We start from the raw sequence: 15023 nt of genomic DNA, 5'->3' as shown, positions 1-15023 counted from the left end.
GTACTTGAAAGTACAATGCTTTGTTAAGGGTTGAACTGTCCATCCTCTTTCTATTCTCTGTCACTATTTTTCTAACCATGCTGAACACCCTCTCTGATGATGCATTGCTGTGTGGCACGCACAAAAGTGCTTTCATCAAATGCACGAGAGTGTGGAATCTTCCATCTCTCCTTAGCATGGCCCAAAACCGGTCAATCCTTGCTTCCTGGGGAAGATCTTCCCTGGCAAGCAATTGGTACTCCAGTACTTGTACCCGGAGGCTGGTCAGGTCCAATCGCAGCTGCGGCAGACTTTTTTTGGGGGGGGCGTGGCCTCCAGGTCCGGCTGAATACCGGGAGTTTGTCGGGAGAAAATCTCTGTCGGGAGGTTGTCGGGAGAGGCGCTGAATATCGGGATTCTCCCGCTAAAAACGGGAGGGTTGGCAAGTATGCTTTAAGATTGTAAAACATAACGTATGCTACATTTTGACCAAAGGACCACCATTAATTGTTATGTAAACCACATGTAAGTGTTTTAAATCTAGAAAAAAAATCATAATATGACCTCTTTGTTCTGCTTTATAATCCGGTGCACCTTTAATATAAAAATAGACCTGAATAGACCCGCTCATTGGCAGTGCACTTTATAATCTGGTGCACCTTATGGTCTGAAAAATATGGTACTTGTGCAGAGCTCGAAGGACATACAAAAAGTTTTCTTATGATCGGGCAACCTTAATAAAGCTAATAAAGCGCAGCAATTTCTAAATTTTTGACCCAGCTATGCTGGAGTTAGCATGCTATGCTAACCAGACGCTCAGACTGCTGCAGACGGGGGCAAAAGACAACAACAACTAAAGCGGCAGACAGAGATGAGCTGACTATGGACTCGGGCGCATGGTTAGCAAAGGAAAGCTAAAATTCTTCCGCTTATACTACTGGAAAATGTTCAGTATCTGGGAAATATGATGAACAAGCTTCAACTTCAGCGGCAAGACTTGGGGAAGAGAAACGGCTGCCCTCGTTAAACAAGCGTAATGGACGGACAAGTAAGTTGATTTCAAACTCCTGCTCTGGAAATGTGGAATATCTGACTTTGAAGTTAAGGCCATTTTATTTGCCCAGAGAACTGCAATGTATTGTGAGTGTCATGTAGATCCACCCATCTGCAAAAGAGGAGGCTGCACTGAAAGAAATACATGACGTCGTCATGATGGGCACTAAAATGCTGCTGTAATCATATTGGGTGATTTTAAACACTGTAATCTATGGTAATTCCCTTACAAGAAATTACAGGAATATAGAAAATGTCACCTGCAGTGTCCAGTTTCCAGTATTTATTTCACAGTCACACTGTTTTTTGGCTAAAAATATACATTGATTTCAACTCACTGAATCGATTCGGAACGTATCGTTCTAAAGAAAATAATAACGTCTCTGAATTGTATTGGCAACTACAAACTCTGAATCGAATCCAATCGTTGTTCAAACGAATCATTACACCCCTATTAGGAATTGTGTTTTTGTTTTGTGGGCACAACATGATGTCTCTTTGATGTGTCATTTTTCCTTTTATCCATCCATTTCCTACCGCTTTCCCTTTTGGAGTCGCGGGGGGTGCTATCCTAGCTGCACTCGGGCGGAAGACGGGGTACACCCTGGACAGGTCGACACCTCATCGCAGGGCCAAGACAGACAGACAACATTCACATTCACACACTTGGGTCAATTTAGTGTTGCCAATCAACCAATCAAACAGGTGCATGTCTTTGGAGGTGGGAGGAAACCGGAGTACCCGGAGGTAACCCACGCAGTCACGGGGAGAACATGCAAACTCCACACAGAAATACCCAGAGCCAGGGGATCGAACCCAGGACCTTCGTAGTGTAAGGCACATGCACTAACCCCTGTGCCCCTTATGTTTTTTTAAATGACAAACTTTTTGGCAGAGCATGTGAACACAGCAGCAACTCTCTCCCAGAAGCTGGAAATTTGCTGAGAAATACAGGGTTAGGGAACACGGTATCTCGATTCTTCCGTATGCCTTCCATGTATGGGAAAGATTGACTATAAAGAATCTTTAAAGTCTTTGTCTGCTATAAACTCATTGATGTTTCAGCAACTAAGATATTCAATTGTGCACATTGAACCTACAGGTTGTGTTCTTTTAGGACAAAGGTAAAAACGACACAGAAATGTTTTGACATAGAGAGCAGATACGAACCTAAGTCCTCTATATTCTGTCACTCAAACAGAAATAAGTTGGGCATCACTACAGCATCCTAAAAGATTGAATTACATGAACGGGCACACTCACAACACTGTGCTAGTTCAGGTGGAATGTAAAAAGTAACATTTGCATAAAACACAGCATGCAAAATAGACATCAAGCACTTAAAAAAACTGAAAATGTTGAGGATATTGTCTCATGGGACATACCGTATTTCCTTGAATTGGCGCAGGGAATATAGTATTCGCACGTCTAGAATTACTGCCGGGTCAAACTCGTTTTTCAAAATAATTAACGCATGCTTGGCCTTATCGCCGGTTTATTATTGAAGCTGGATCAAATTCGTTTCGCAAAATATTAATTTTATTATCGCATGTCTATAATTTTCGCCGGGTCAAACTCGTTTCGCAAAATATTTAACATATGGCTAGAACTTCCACCGGGTCAAATTCGTTACGTCACGAGTGACGCATCTGTCCTCATTTTCAAAATGGAGGAAGCTGCTTTCAGATTGAGTGAGCCTATGGCTTTGCACTTTGTTTATATTATATATATGTTTTTTTGCATTCTATTTTAGTTACTTTGAATTTATAACCCCCTGGCGCTGCTTTGTATTCTTTTTGTACTGTTTTGTACTACTTTTGTACTTATTTGATTGTTGAAATGTTGAAATGTATAAATAAAACTTTAAAAAAAAAAAAAAAAGAAAAAAAAAAGGAAGCTGCTTTCAGTAGTTTACAATCGCACAAAGGAAAAAAGATAAAGAGCTTTTCAGTAGGATTTAAGGTCCAAGCTATTGAATACCGGTACAGTATGCTAAAGAGAACAGTAAGCAGCTATGTTTTATTAATATACCGTAGCTGCGTGTGTGAAATACTGTATAAGTCATTAAATGACTCCCGCCTCCTGGTGGTAGAGGGCGCTGCCGCGCTAGTGATCCTTCTTGCGACTTCCGGTACTGCAGAAGAAGTGAACACACGCAGCAAGAGATTTTTTTTTCTTTTAACAAGGATTTCATACCGGTATCTAAAATAAAACAGTTTTCTAAACTGGACTTTCAATCGAAGCTGGATGTAATAATTAAAGGAATATCTCCATCGAAACAGAGACTTTTAAAACTGAAGAAAGAAAATAAGGAAGACTTCTATAAACAAGTTATCGATGCTTTTGGTCAGAAGGAGCTGCAAATGGACTCCATTTATAAGTACAGGTAAGACCATAATAACGTTTTTTTAATTAAATGTGCTTTTCATGATGGTATGCTTACATCACACTCAAAGCGCACGCCTAAATTTTATGGATTCCTTTTGGTAAACGCCGGAGTGAGAAGAGGTTTTAAAATAATTACCGCATGCACGGCCATCCCGCCGGTTTCCGGTAAACGCAGGTGTGACAGGAGGTTTTAAATTAATTAACGCCCCTGCGGCTATTCAAGGAAATACGGTAGTAAAATATCATCCTCTAATAAATGATCTCATTCCAGATTCCCTCATTTGCTTTGCAAGCAATGTGAATAAAACATGTTTTCTTTCACTTGGCGTCTGCTTGCTCTAGGGCTGGGCGATATATCGAGTTTGTAAGATATATCAATATATTTTTAAACAAGATATGAATCAAGAAAATATCGATATAATTTATTTCACGTTAAAATGACCAAACGCCGCTTATTTGTTGTGTTTCTGGTTCTCCCCCCTCCCTCTCATGGCTACTAAACCCCTCCCCTTCCTCCTTCCAAGACGTGCTTGGACGTATAAGAACATCCATGAATGGTTGGTTGTTTACTATGATGAGTCACAATTGGTTGAGATTAGGCCAATCAGAGGCAAGATAGGGCGGGTCATCGAACCAGGAAGGGAAATCACAACAGACATCCCAAATGACTGCGAGAGAGTCGTAAGAGACAACAGCGATTTATATATTAAAAAACTAGTGGTAGATGGCAGAGAGATTCTCTTTTTTAGATTTTACTTTTAGCGATGTAGATGACATCCAGGAAACCCACAATGCGTCTACTTGGCCACATTTGGACATGCGTCTGGATAAAACATTCATTTGAGTTGTTTACCATGTAAGCCCAAATCAAAACTGTTCTCGAGTTGCCAAGCCGGGCATATTTCGCACGAGAAGTGCTGCCAAAAATGTATTATTTGCACAGCTATGTTATTTATTTTATGTAGAAAGAATATTTTTGTATTTTATTTATGTTATGTAATTCTGTGCTACTTAAACAGTTTTTTTCCTGTGCTGTTAATACCCATGTTGACTAACTGGGTTAATAAAAGTGCCTCTGACTGTTTACAGTACAGTTGTCATTCACTTCAATTTCAGTGACTCTTGCTCAAAAAATAATATCTTTATATGTATACTTTCACCGGAAAATATATAAAGATATATATTGAATACGGAGTTTAAGTAAAAATATATCGAGATATACAACTAATTAGGGCTGGGCGATATGGTCTTTTTTTAATATCTCAATATTTTTAGGGCATGTCACGATACACGATATATATCTCGATATTTTGCCTTAGCCTTGAATTAACACTTGATGCATATAATCACACCAGTATGATGATTCTATGTGTCTACATTAAAACATTCTTGTTCATACTGCATTAATATATGCTAATTTTAAACTTTCATGCAGAGAGGGAAATCACAACTAAGTCAATTGACCAAAACTGTATTTATTAAACAGCTATTAAGCAGTGGCACAAACATTCATGTCATTTCAAAACAGAAAGTGCAAGATTGTCAGAGACATTTTAAAACAAACTATTAGTGCACTTTTGTGCATGATGTCACTAAGATGACATATCAAAACAACACTAAATTAAAGAGCACTTTTTGTACAGAATGCCACTACAATAGTTTAAAACAAATTAAGTGCACTTTTGTGCATGATGTCACACAAGATATTTCGATAACTGTCAAATAAAAATTAGCTGCATAATAGGAAATCAAATCGCTACGTGGTAGGTTACTGCGGACGTAATCTCCTTCTGTTGTTCACTATTTTTTTCATACGGTGTTGATGTGTAAATGGTTGCCTCGGCATTTTGTTGGTGTGGCACCGAACGGAGATGTTGACATGCGGAGTAAGCATTCTTTATTCTCCAGGGGGTGACTTTTCAAATTATGCTACATATTAGCAGTAATGCTACTTTTTGTAGCAACGCTTTTGCCCCACACTTGACATATTACGGTTGTCTGTTCGACATATTCTCACTTGAAGCCAAACCACCGCGAGATGATGGACCCCCTGCTGTTTTTCTTGGGAATTAATTCTTCCTTCATTTGTTACCAGATTCGCACCTTCTTTCTCTCGTATTACCACTCGCACCACAGCTAACGTTACCCATGCTGCTACCTCTCTGCTCCGAGAACGCGTATACGTATGTGACGTATGTAAGAAGGTGCGCTTGCTATCTGTGAGAAGGAGAGACAAGAGTGAAAAAAGCCTGTAGTGTAATGCCTGCAGCTAAAAGCAACTGCGTGAGAACCTATACTCGAATATCACGATAGTCATTTTCTATATCGTACAGAGACAACCCTGCGATATATTGAGTATATCGATAGATCGCTCAGCCCTACTACTAATTGCTAATTCAGGTGGAATGTAAAAAGTAACATTTGCATAAAAGACAGCATGCAAATTAGACATCAAGTGCTTAAAAAAACGGAACATTTAGAGGGTATTGTCTCATGGCACATAGTAAAATATCATCCTCAAATAAATTATCTCATTAGCATTATCATTAGCTTTGCAGGCAATGTGAACAAAACACGTTTTCTTTCACTTGGCGTCTGCTTGCTCTATTTCAAACAGTCCAATTGAGGAAAATGAACAACATAATTATGAATGCTCAAGCACACTATTTGCCATCACAAAAGTTGCTGTAACACTATAGGCATCTATTCACGTCTTGTTAAGACAAAATACAATATTAACCGGTCAGCGTGCGGCACAAAGAGAAAGGCTGGGAAGCTGTCAGACTTCAGACAAAGAATATTTATAGCCCTTGGGGTCACCGCATTGCTCATATGAAATCACTAGAACACACTGCATGCTCTGAGAGATGGTTGTTTGAACCCATATTTGTATGATAGGACATAAAACATGTGTTTCCAGAGTTTTGTCATGAGCACCAAATTAATTTTCGTCATTGTTGATTTCCAAGAGTCATATTTGGGCCCTCCGGCATGTGTATCCATATAAGGCTGTCTACGTCATGGCTGATGCTGGGATGACAACGAGCTAATGATTCGTGAGGAGGATTTAATGCCAAATGGTTGAGCGCTACGCCACTTCTACAACCAAATAATGTCTCTTTGACACAACACAACACATCGTTAAGTGCACACCAACACTTCAATCGTCATACAGTAACATCATGGCCGCACGCAGGGATTCCCTTCCAGTAATTGTAACGTGACAAGATGCTGCTAAAGGTCATTTGAGTGACGGACGTTAGGTATTCCAATGCATAAATAGCAGAATATCAGTTGACAGGCGTGGGTATTGAAGTGAAATGATAGACTTATGCTTTTCAAGGCTGTTTGAAGGAGGGTGCTTTGAGCAGTCCCGACTGTTTGTGATTCTCTCGGTACGGCAGTTTGCTAGCTTACTAACCGGTTAGCCGACCGCCTTAGCTGGGTAGCTAGCTAGCCCGCCTTCAGCTAGTTCGGCGCTAGCTAGCTTCCCACTTAGCTAGCTCGCAAATAGGTAGCATCTATCGGAATCATCCTGGGCAAATACTAGAAAAGGAGCTCACCGTGAACGGCACGTCATTCACGCTTCCCACCGAGTAGCAGCAATCTCCGGGGTTCACGGCTCCCGTCAGCACCTGGTGCAGATGCATCTTTCTTATTTTGCAGCAGCAGATGCTTGTTTGTTTTTTTTAATAATTCATTACGAGTCCACCCTGTCGTTTTCTCCACCTAGCAGCGGCTGGGAGTTCCATCAGTGAACCTTTGCCTTCTCCTCGGCCTCGTAACGTCGTCTTTGCTCCACAGACGATCGGGTCGTGGAGGGGTGGGGGGTGTTTGTCTCCGAGCCGTATAATGTGCCTTCACATGGCCGTGTCATGCATTTACAGGAGTAAAAGTGGCCGTCCGTCGCCTCTCGCTGTCAACACATCACTGCGAGTAATGGTGAAAGCCGACGAGCAGAGGCTCTGCAGCAAGGCTGACATGCGCGTTCACGCCGTTGCCAAGGCACGACTGGTTGGGTATAGAAACACATCAACTAGATTACAAAGTATCTGTCAACTTCTTACCTCAGCCTGGTCTGTTGTTAATTAAAATATAATCATTTAACTAGAGCGACCGATGTAGCATAATACGTGTTTTTTTCAAAGGGCGGACTGTTTCTGTCCTCTAGTAGTAGGTTTATACCACATCTATTAACGCTTTTCTATGAGGATGGCGTGCCTGTCGTAGTGCTCGTACCTCGCAGTACATTGATAAAAAAAACGGTAAGGTTGAGTACACGTAGAACACAACTTAATGAATACTTGCCAACCGTCCCGAATTTTCCGGGAGACTCCCAAATTTCAGTGCCTCTCCCGAAACTCTCCCGGGACAACCATTCTCCCGAATTAATCCCGATTTCCAGCCGGGTTTAAGGCACGCCCCCTCCAGGTCCGTGCGGACCTGAGTGACGACAGCCTGTCGTCACTTCCGCTTGGCCAACCAAAAAGTAACCATATAGTGTTCTGTGGTTACTACAGAACACTATATGATTACTTTTTGGTTGGCCAACGGTTTACGTTATATTGCGCACCCTGACGGCAAGTGTGGGAGTCGGTTCTGAAATATGAAGTAAAGAGACGTAACTTCATCACCTCGCCTGGTTATTGACTCCAACCCAGAATATTACACTGTCCATACATATGCTCCTTCAAAGGCTGTGCTACTGACTGCAAAGCATTGCACTTTCAAATACAACAATGAGTAGAAAGAAGTGTTATGTGTGTATATGTGTGAATAAATGAACACTGAAATTCAAGTATTTATTTTATTTATATATATATATACATAATAAAATACTTATATATATATATATATATATATATATATATATATATATATATATATATATATATATATATATATATATATATATATATATATATATATATATATATATTTATATATATATATATATATATATATATATATATATATATATATATATATATATATATATATATATATATATATATATATATATACATATACATATATATATATATAGTGGTTAGAGTGTCCGCCCTGAGATCGGTAGGTTGTGAGTTCAAACCCCGGCCGGGTCATACCAAAGACTATAAAAATGGGACCCATTACCTCTCCGGTTGGCACTCAGCATCAAGGGTTGGAATTGGGGGTTAAATCACCAAAAAAATGATTCCCGGGCGCGGCTACGCTGCTGCCCACTGCTCCCCTCACCTCCCAGGGGGTGATCAAGGGGATGGGTCAAATGCAGAGGACAAATTTCACCACACCTAGTGTGTGTGTGACAATCATTGGTACTTTAACTTTAACTTAATATATATAGCTATAATTCATTGAAAGTCAAGTATTTATTTTATTCATATATATATATATATATATATATATATATATATATATATATATATATATATATATATATATATATATATATATATATATATAGGAAATACTTGAATTTCAGTGAATTCTAGCTATAAATATACTCCTCCCCCCTTAAAACTGACCCCCCCGGCACCGCCCCGCCCCCCCGACCCCGCCCACCTAAACCCAACCCCTATTTTGAAGAATGCAAATTTGTTTGGCAAATAAGAACAAAGAGGAAAATACCATACTAACCATTTTTGGTTCCCAGAGCGTATTTATTACATTCCCTAATGCAGTGTTTTTCAACCTTTTTTGAGCCTAGGCGCATTTTTTTCATAGAAAAAATCCGGAGGCACTCCACCAGCAGAAATCATTAAATGAAACTCAGTAGACAATAAAAAGTCGTTGTCGCAATTGTTGGATATGCATTTCAACCATAACCAACCATGCATCACTATACCTCTTGTCTCAAAGTAGGTGTACTGTCATGACCTGTCACATCACGCCCTGACTTATTTTGAGTTTTTTTGTGTTTTCCTGTGTGTAGTGTTTTAGTTATTGTCTTGCGCTCCTATTTTGTTGGCTTTTCCTTTTTTGTTGGTATTTTTCTGTTGCAGTTTCATGTCTTCCTTTGAGCGATACCCCGCACCTGTTTTGTTTTAGCAATCAACAATATTTAAGTTGTTGCTATCTTTTTTTGTGTGGACATTGTTGATTATCATGTCATGTAAGGATGTACTTTGTGGACACCGTCTCTGCTCCACACGCTGTAAGTCTTTGCTGTCGTCCAGCATTCTGTTTTTGTTTACTTTGTAGTCAGTTCAGTTTTAGTTTCGTTCTGAATAGTCTTCTCTAAGCTTCAATGCCTTTTCTTAGGGCCCCTCACCTATTTTTTATTTTTATTTTTGGTTTAAGCATTAGATACCTTTTTACCTGCACACTGCCTCCTGCTGTTGCCTGCATATTGTGATCACAACAAACCATTGTCGTCTCACATGACCTGTTCCCGACATCTACAAAGCAATTAGCTACCAGCTGCCACCTACTGATATGGAAGAGAATAACATGGTTACTGTGCTAAGCTCTAGACAGCACTGACACTCAACAACAACACATAATTTGCAGACTATAATTACTGGTTTGCAAAAAATATTTTTAACCCAAATAGGTGAAATTAGATAATCTCCCACGACACACCAGACTGTATCCCGCGGCACACAGTGGTTGAAAAACACTGCCCTAATGGATACTTTGGTCATGTTTTGGTTCATTGGTTCAAAAGACAGTTTGTTGGTTCCCGGAACGTTACACTACAAAAAGGAGCTGAAAAAATATAAGATAAAAAGACTAGATTTGAAGAAAAAAAATACTGAAAACGAGTTAAATTATCTGTCGAAGCATCTAGTTATTTTTACTTCGTAATACATCTTGAATTAGGAATTGTATATCTAGAAATTAGCAGGACTTTTAAGATACAAAAGGGTATTTTATTCTGAAAACAAGCATTATTTAATTTGTTATCCTTAAATGACGCATCCTCGGGATGTTGCAGAATCTTTAAACAAGATTTTCTGTGTGGGGAAAGCCAAAGATAATTTGCTTGAATAGTTATTTTCTCGGGCAGCACGGTGGTAAGTGGTTAATACATGTGCCTCACAATAAGAAGGTCCTGGGTTCGATCCCCGGGCTCGGGGTATTTCTGTGTGGAGTTTGCATGTTATCCCTGTGACTGCGGGGGTTCCCTCCAGGTACTCCCACATCCAAAGACATGCACCTGGGGATAGATTGAATGTTGTGAATGTTGTCTATCTGTGTTGACCCTGTGATGAGGTGGCGACTTGTCCAGGGTGTACCCCGCCTTCCGCCCGAATGCCGCTGGGATAGGCTCCAGCCACACCGCTACCCGAGAGGGACAAGCGGTAGAAAAATGGATAAATGAAGTTATTTTCTCAATTTGTAATTTTTTATAGTAGAATAGACACAATATAATTATTCATGCTAAAATTAACTTTATGATGTAAAGGCAATGGCCGCGGCCGCGGTTGTTTGTACTGCGGATGGGCAGTGGTGGTGGTAGTGGTTGCTGTGGTTCTATTGCATTAACTAAGGGAATAAGCGGTAGAAAATGGATGGATGGATGGATAGAATGACTTACAAATTCCTGTACACCAGGGAGTATTGTCATTACCTAACGTTACATTATTATTTTCCATAACAATTTAGCCCCCTCCACAATATTAACCCGACGTTAAAACAGAACTATCTACATTGTTATTGCATTAACTAAGGGAATAAGCGGTAGAAAATGGATGGATGGGTGGATGGAATGACTTACAAATTCCTGTACACCAGGGAGTACTGTAATTACCTAACGTTACATTATTATTTTCCATAACAATTTACCCCCCTCCACAATATTAACCCGACGTTAAAACAGAACTATCTATTTATTGATTAGCAATTGCCGAATCATGTAACATTAGCTTAATGCTAAAAAGCCAGGTTACTATCACATTCTGTAACAGACAAATAATTTCATGTAGGCTAACGTTACCTACCTGCTACCTCTGTCTTTTTCTCGTTTCTCCCCTTCTTTTCTCTTTTTTCTTCCCTGGGCACCTGACAGTTTTGGCCGTTTTGACATCTTGTGTTGATTTTTTTATGTGGTGACGTCCAAAAAGAGTCATGATACGGGAAGGGAGGGGGCGCACCGTGCTGGGGGAGGGGGGGCGTAATGTTGTAACAAATAATATTTATATTAAAAAGGTTTTTCTTTGCATTTTAATTAACGTGGGATTATTTTATGTATTTAGAAATAATAGTACCAACTTTTTTTTTTTTTTCCCTCCAACATTTGTGGCACTGGCGTGGCGCCCCCTGATGGACGGCGCCCTTAGCATTTGCCTATACGGCCTATGCCACGGGCCGGCCCTGATGGCTAGCCTCCTAATTTTAACTACACTCTGGGGGCCTTATGCACTCCCACATCACATGTATGAGTGGTTTGGGATTCGGGGGTGCGGCGTGCCCCTCATAGTCTCCTAGGCCGGCGCAGGCTCCGGGGACTGCGGTCTGGTGGCCTGGTGGCCTGCCATTCCTGTGCAGAGACCTGGTGTGAGTTTTTTTTTTTTTTTCTTTAATTAATTTTTTTATTTTTTTTATGGAGGTGGATTGGCTGGTCAGTTGTCTTCACTTCGGGTTTGTGTGTTTCGCTTAAGTCTGGTGGCTTAGTGACATTACCGTTACGGAGCGGATAAAAGCGCCAAATTTTTTATGGGCCTTCTTTATGACCTACTGAAGGATTTTAGAAGGGTACTCAAACTTAAATATTGAAAATACCTTTATAGTGCACATAAGTTATTTTGATCAATAACTGCAAAAAACGCCTATACTAAAAAAGGACTAATTCTTGTCATGTGTCCTCCTGCTGCTAGTTTTTACATCATACTTGCACAGGGTGTCTACAGGTAGTGTCTTCACATCCCAGAACAGCCAGAATGCCAATATTTGATTCCATTATGAACCATTTGGCTTTCAAATAAGGCCTCATTATGGACGGAAATAGCAAAAAGTATCATTTTCAGATGATGATTCAAGACCCAGCACATGAAGTATTATCCATAAAACCTTTAATGCAATTATAATGTTAGAACTCTGATTGAGGCCAAAAATAAATTAAAGGGGCAAGTCAGCTGGTGCACATGATCAGCATGGGGGCTGAGGACCAATGGCCTGGATGACTCTTCTTACTACACTATGAAGTAATCTGCACGTGAAACAGGCAAGAAAACAATTGTTGTCACAATTTAAACAAATTGACATGCATCATAATGTGGAAACTTGGTGTATTGGTGTGCATAACTGTACCTGGTGTCTATTTGCAGCAGTTGCATTTGCAAAGTGGAGAACAGTCAATATTAGCATTGCTGCATTTACAGCTGGAACAGTCACCTTTACATGAGCATTTTATCAGCTCTCTGCAGGCAATGGAGACCTCGGGAATGGTTATCCAAACTGGAACCCATGACCCTGTTTCGTCCTTGGTCCATCCAAAGTCCTTTGGAGAAGGAATCACTTGCTGTGTGTCTGTGCTGGTTGCCCAGATTCCTGCCTGAAACACAGCCCGTTTTACATGCTGGAGTAGGGCATCCTGCGTGGGAGGTAATCTCTCCATCGGCCGACTGTCTTGACAGAAGAGTTCCTTCCTTGTTTGACTGATGGAGTTCAAAGGACTGGATCTGTTGTACAGGATCACAGTCAGCCTCTCAAGTGTCTGGAAATGCTCAGAGTCAACTTTTAGTTCCTGGAATGGATGCTTTGCCAGATACATAAATGTTTCTGTAGCAGCATCATAGGCTTGCCAGGCCCTCCAAGCTGACTTCTTGCCTTTTCCGTTAAATGCAGATGTTGTGTCACAACCTGAATATGCGTGGAACATAAGCAGACCTTGTGATTTGGGTTCCCCCAGGCTTTTGCAGATGTGGTTTATGTGGTAATATCTGAACCTTTTTCCCATGCCAAAAGCCACCCAGATGTCAGTCAATGGTTGAAGCACCACCAAATCATAAAATAAACCAGCAAGGATCACGATGACATCAGTGTCCACAGTTCGCACAAGAACTGTCTTTGCTCCCTCCTTCAATGCGCATTGTAGATGGACCACTATCCTTGTGTCTGCCTCCTCATGGTTGCAACAGTCCATCATGCTAGTGGAACCAAAAGCTTGTCCTGACACCGCTTGCCCCGATGTGACATACACAGCTTTGGTTGGTGGCCAGCTGAACTCTTGGATCTTGGATGTCAAGAAATCAAACAACTCCTTCTTGTTGATTGGGTCGCGAAGAAAGTCCATCCAGTTGCCTGGCAACTTTGTCGGGCCTGACACTTTCCTGCGAACACCACGTCCTCTTTTTTCTCGGGTGGACTCCTTCAAGCTGTCAGGGATGTACGTGTCCCATACAACATCCAATCGTTTTGCATCCTGCAGCTGCTTCTGCAGGTAGGGGATGAAAACCTCATTTGCATAAGCATCAAATTACTGCCCCATCTAGGACTTTGAAGTCATAGGTTGAGGGTGGCTCTGATTGTGCTGGCTGCTCAAGACATTGTAGCAGGTCTGATTTGGTGCCTGTCAGATGAAGTTTTCCAAAGTCTGAGAGAGATGGAGGGAAGGACTGCACCTCATGTGTAAAGAATTCATCCAAATTACTCTCACGGCTCTGCATAGCTACATATAGCTGGCCAAAGAGTGCCACGTTGTTCTGAAGCACTTTAATCTTTTTCCCATCTTTAGACATTGTCTTGCGTCTAGGTTGCCTGAAGACTGCCAAGGAATTCCTTTTAATCGGATCATGGATAGATTGTGTGCGTTCATCAAGCACCTTCTTGACAAACTCCTGATATTGTCTCTTCCCTGTGTCCTCCAGGATGAGCATGGTATTTGCGACTAATTTATCTGCGCAGTTGCGACTATCAAGAGTCACAAGTTCCTCGAAGACATCCAGGAAAGGGTTTCCCATACGCCTTATGGTATCTGACAGACTGTTGACCTGTCTCTGGAATGTCTTCTGTGTGCCAAGACCCTGCTCATGGTGCTGGAAGCTCTCTTTGTCATCTTGGAGATATTCCTCTTCAAATTCCTTTATCAATCTTGCCATTTCTGGGCCTGTGAGCATCCATCTTCTGAAGGCAGTTGGATTTTACCCACACTACATGCAGAACATGACATTTTTTCAGCTTTTTTCTTAATTCCGCCTATACTGTACAGGACTTTATGGAGGATGTACCTGTACCAGGTGCCTTGGTAATGCATTTTAGACATCATTTTGAATGTTTATCCATCACTGGACCCAATTAAAAGCAAATTTACCTTCCTAAGTGGAAAAAAACAACAATTTATCAGCAATATACCTTTTATGACTCCGGAATAACATTTTTTAAACAATTTTGTGCACTATATGGGTATTTTCAATATTTAAGTTTGAGTACCCTTCTAAAATCCTTCAGTAGGTCATAAAGAAGGCCTGTAAAAAAATTGGCGCTTTTATCCGCTCCGTAACGGTACGCCTAAAAATGTGCGCTAACCCACCGCACTAAGTAGCCCTCTTGTTTGAGCGAGAGAAGTGAGTACTATTTTTATCAATACAGCTACTATCAAAGATATTTGACAAAGCACATCAAGTTAATGCAAAGTGGAGCTGTTATTTATTTTATAT

The 15023-nt window shown here is 40.7% G+C and overlaps 2 protein-coding genes across 7 annotated transcripts in view; both read right to left on the bottom strand.

Moving 5' to 3' along the window:
- The window catches only part of dmxl2 (Dmx-like 2), an 85588-nt gene extending 78208 nt beyond the window's left edge, over positions 1-7380 (bottom strand). For all 6 annotated transcript variants that reach the window (XM_062029416.1, XM_062029434.1, XM_062029444.1 and 3 more), the window contains exon 1: positions 6984-7380. In XM_062029416.1, coding sequence (XP_061885400.1) covers positions 6984-7070 — 87 coding nt within the window. In that variant the 5' untranslated portion in view covers positions 7071-7380. The remainder of the gene's footprint in view (positions 1-6983) is intronic.
- Positions 7381-12057: 4677 nt separating this feature from the next.
- LOC133663623 (uncharacterized) lies at positions 12058-13837 on the bottom strand. Its single transcript, XM_062068237.1, has 2 exons — positions 12676-13837; positions 12058-12574 (listed from the first exon to the last, which is right to left on the bottom strand). The coding sequence occupies exon 1, from the start codon at positions 13658-13660 to the stop codon at positions 12683-12685; it is 978 nt and encodes a 325-aa protein (XP_061924221.1). The 5' UTR covers positions 13661-13837; the 3' UTR covers positions 12058-12574; positions 12676-12682.
- Between the last annotated feature and the right edge of the window lie 1186 nt (positions 13838-15023).

The sequence above is a fragment of the Entelurus aequoreus genome, linkage group LG02 (genome assembly GCF_033978785.1).
Source record: "Entelurus aequoreus isolate RoL-2023_Sb linkage group LG02, RoL_Eaeq_v1.1, whole genome shotgun sequence".
In the NCBI taxonomy this organism is placed as follows: Eukaryota; Metazoa; Chordata; class Actinopteri; order Syngnathiformes; family Syngnathidae; genus Entelurus; species Entelurus aequoreus.
The sequence above is the reverse complement of the archived record's forward strand: the minus strand, read 5'-3'. Positions and strand labels throughout refer to the sequence as shown.

Coding starts and splice junctions, on each gene's coding strand:
- LOC133663623 (XM_062068237.1), bottom strand. CDS start 13,660: ATGGACTTTCTTCGCGACCCAATCAACAAGAAGGAGTTGTTTGATTTC.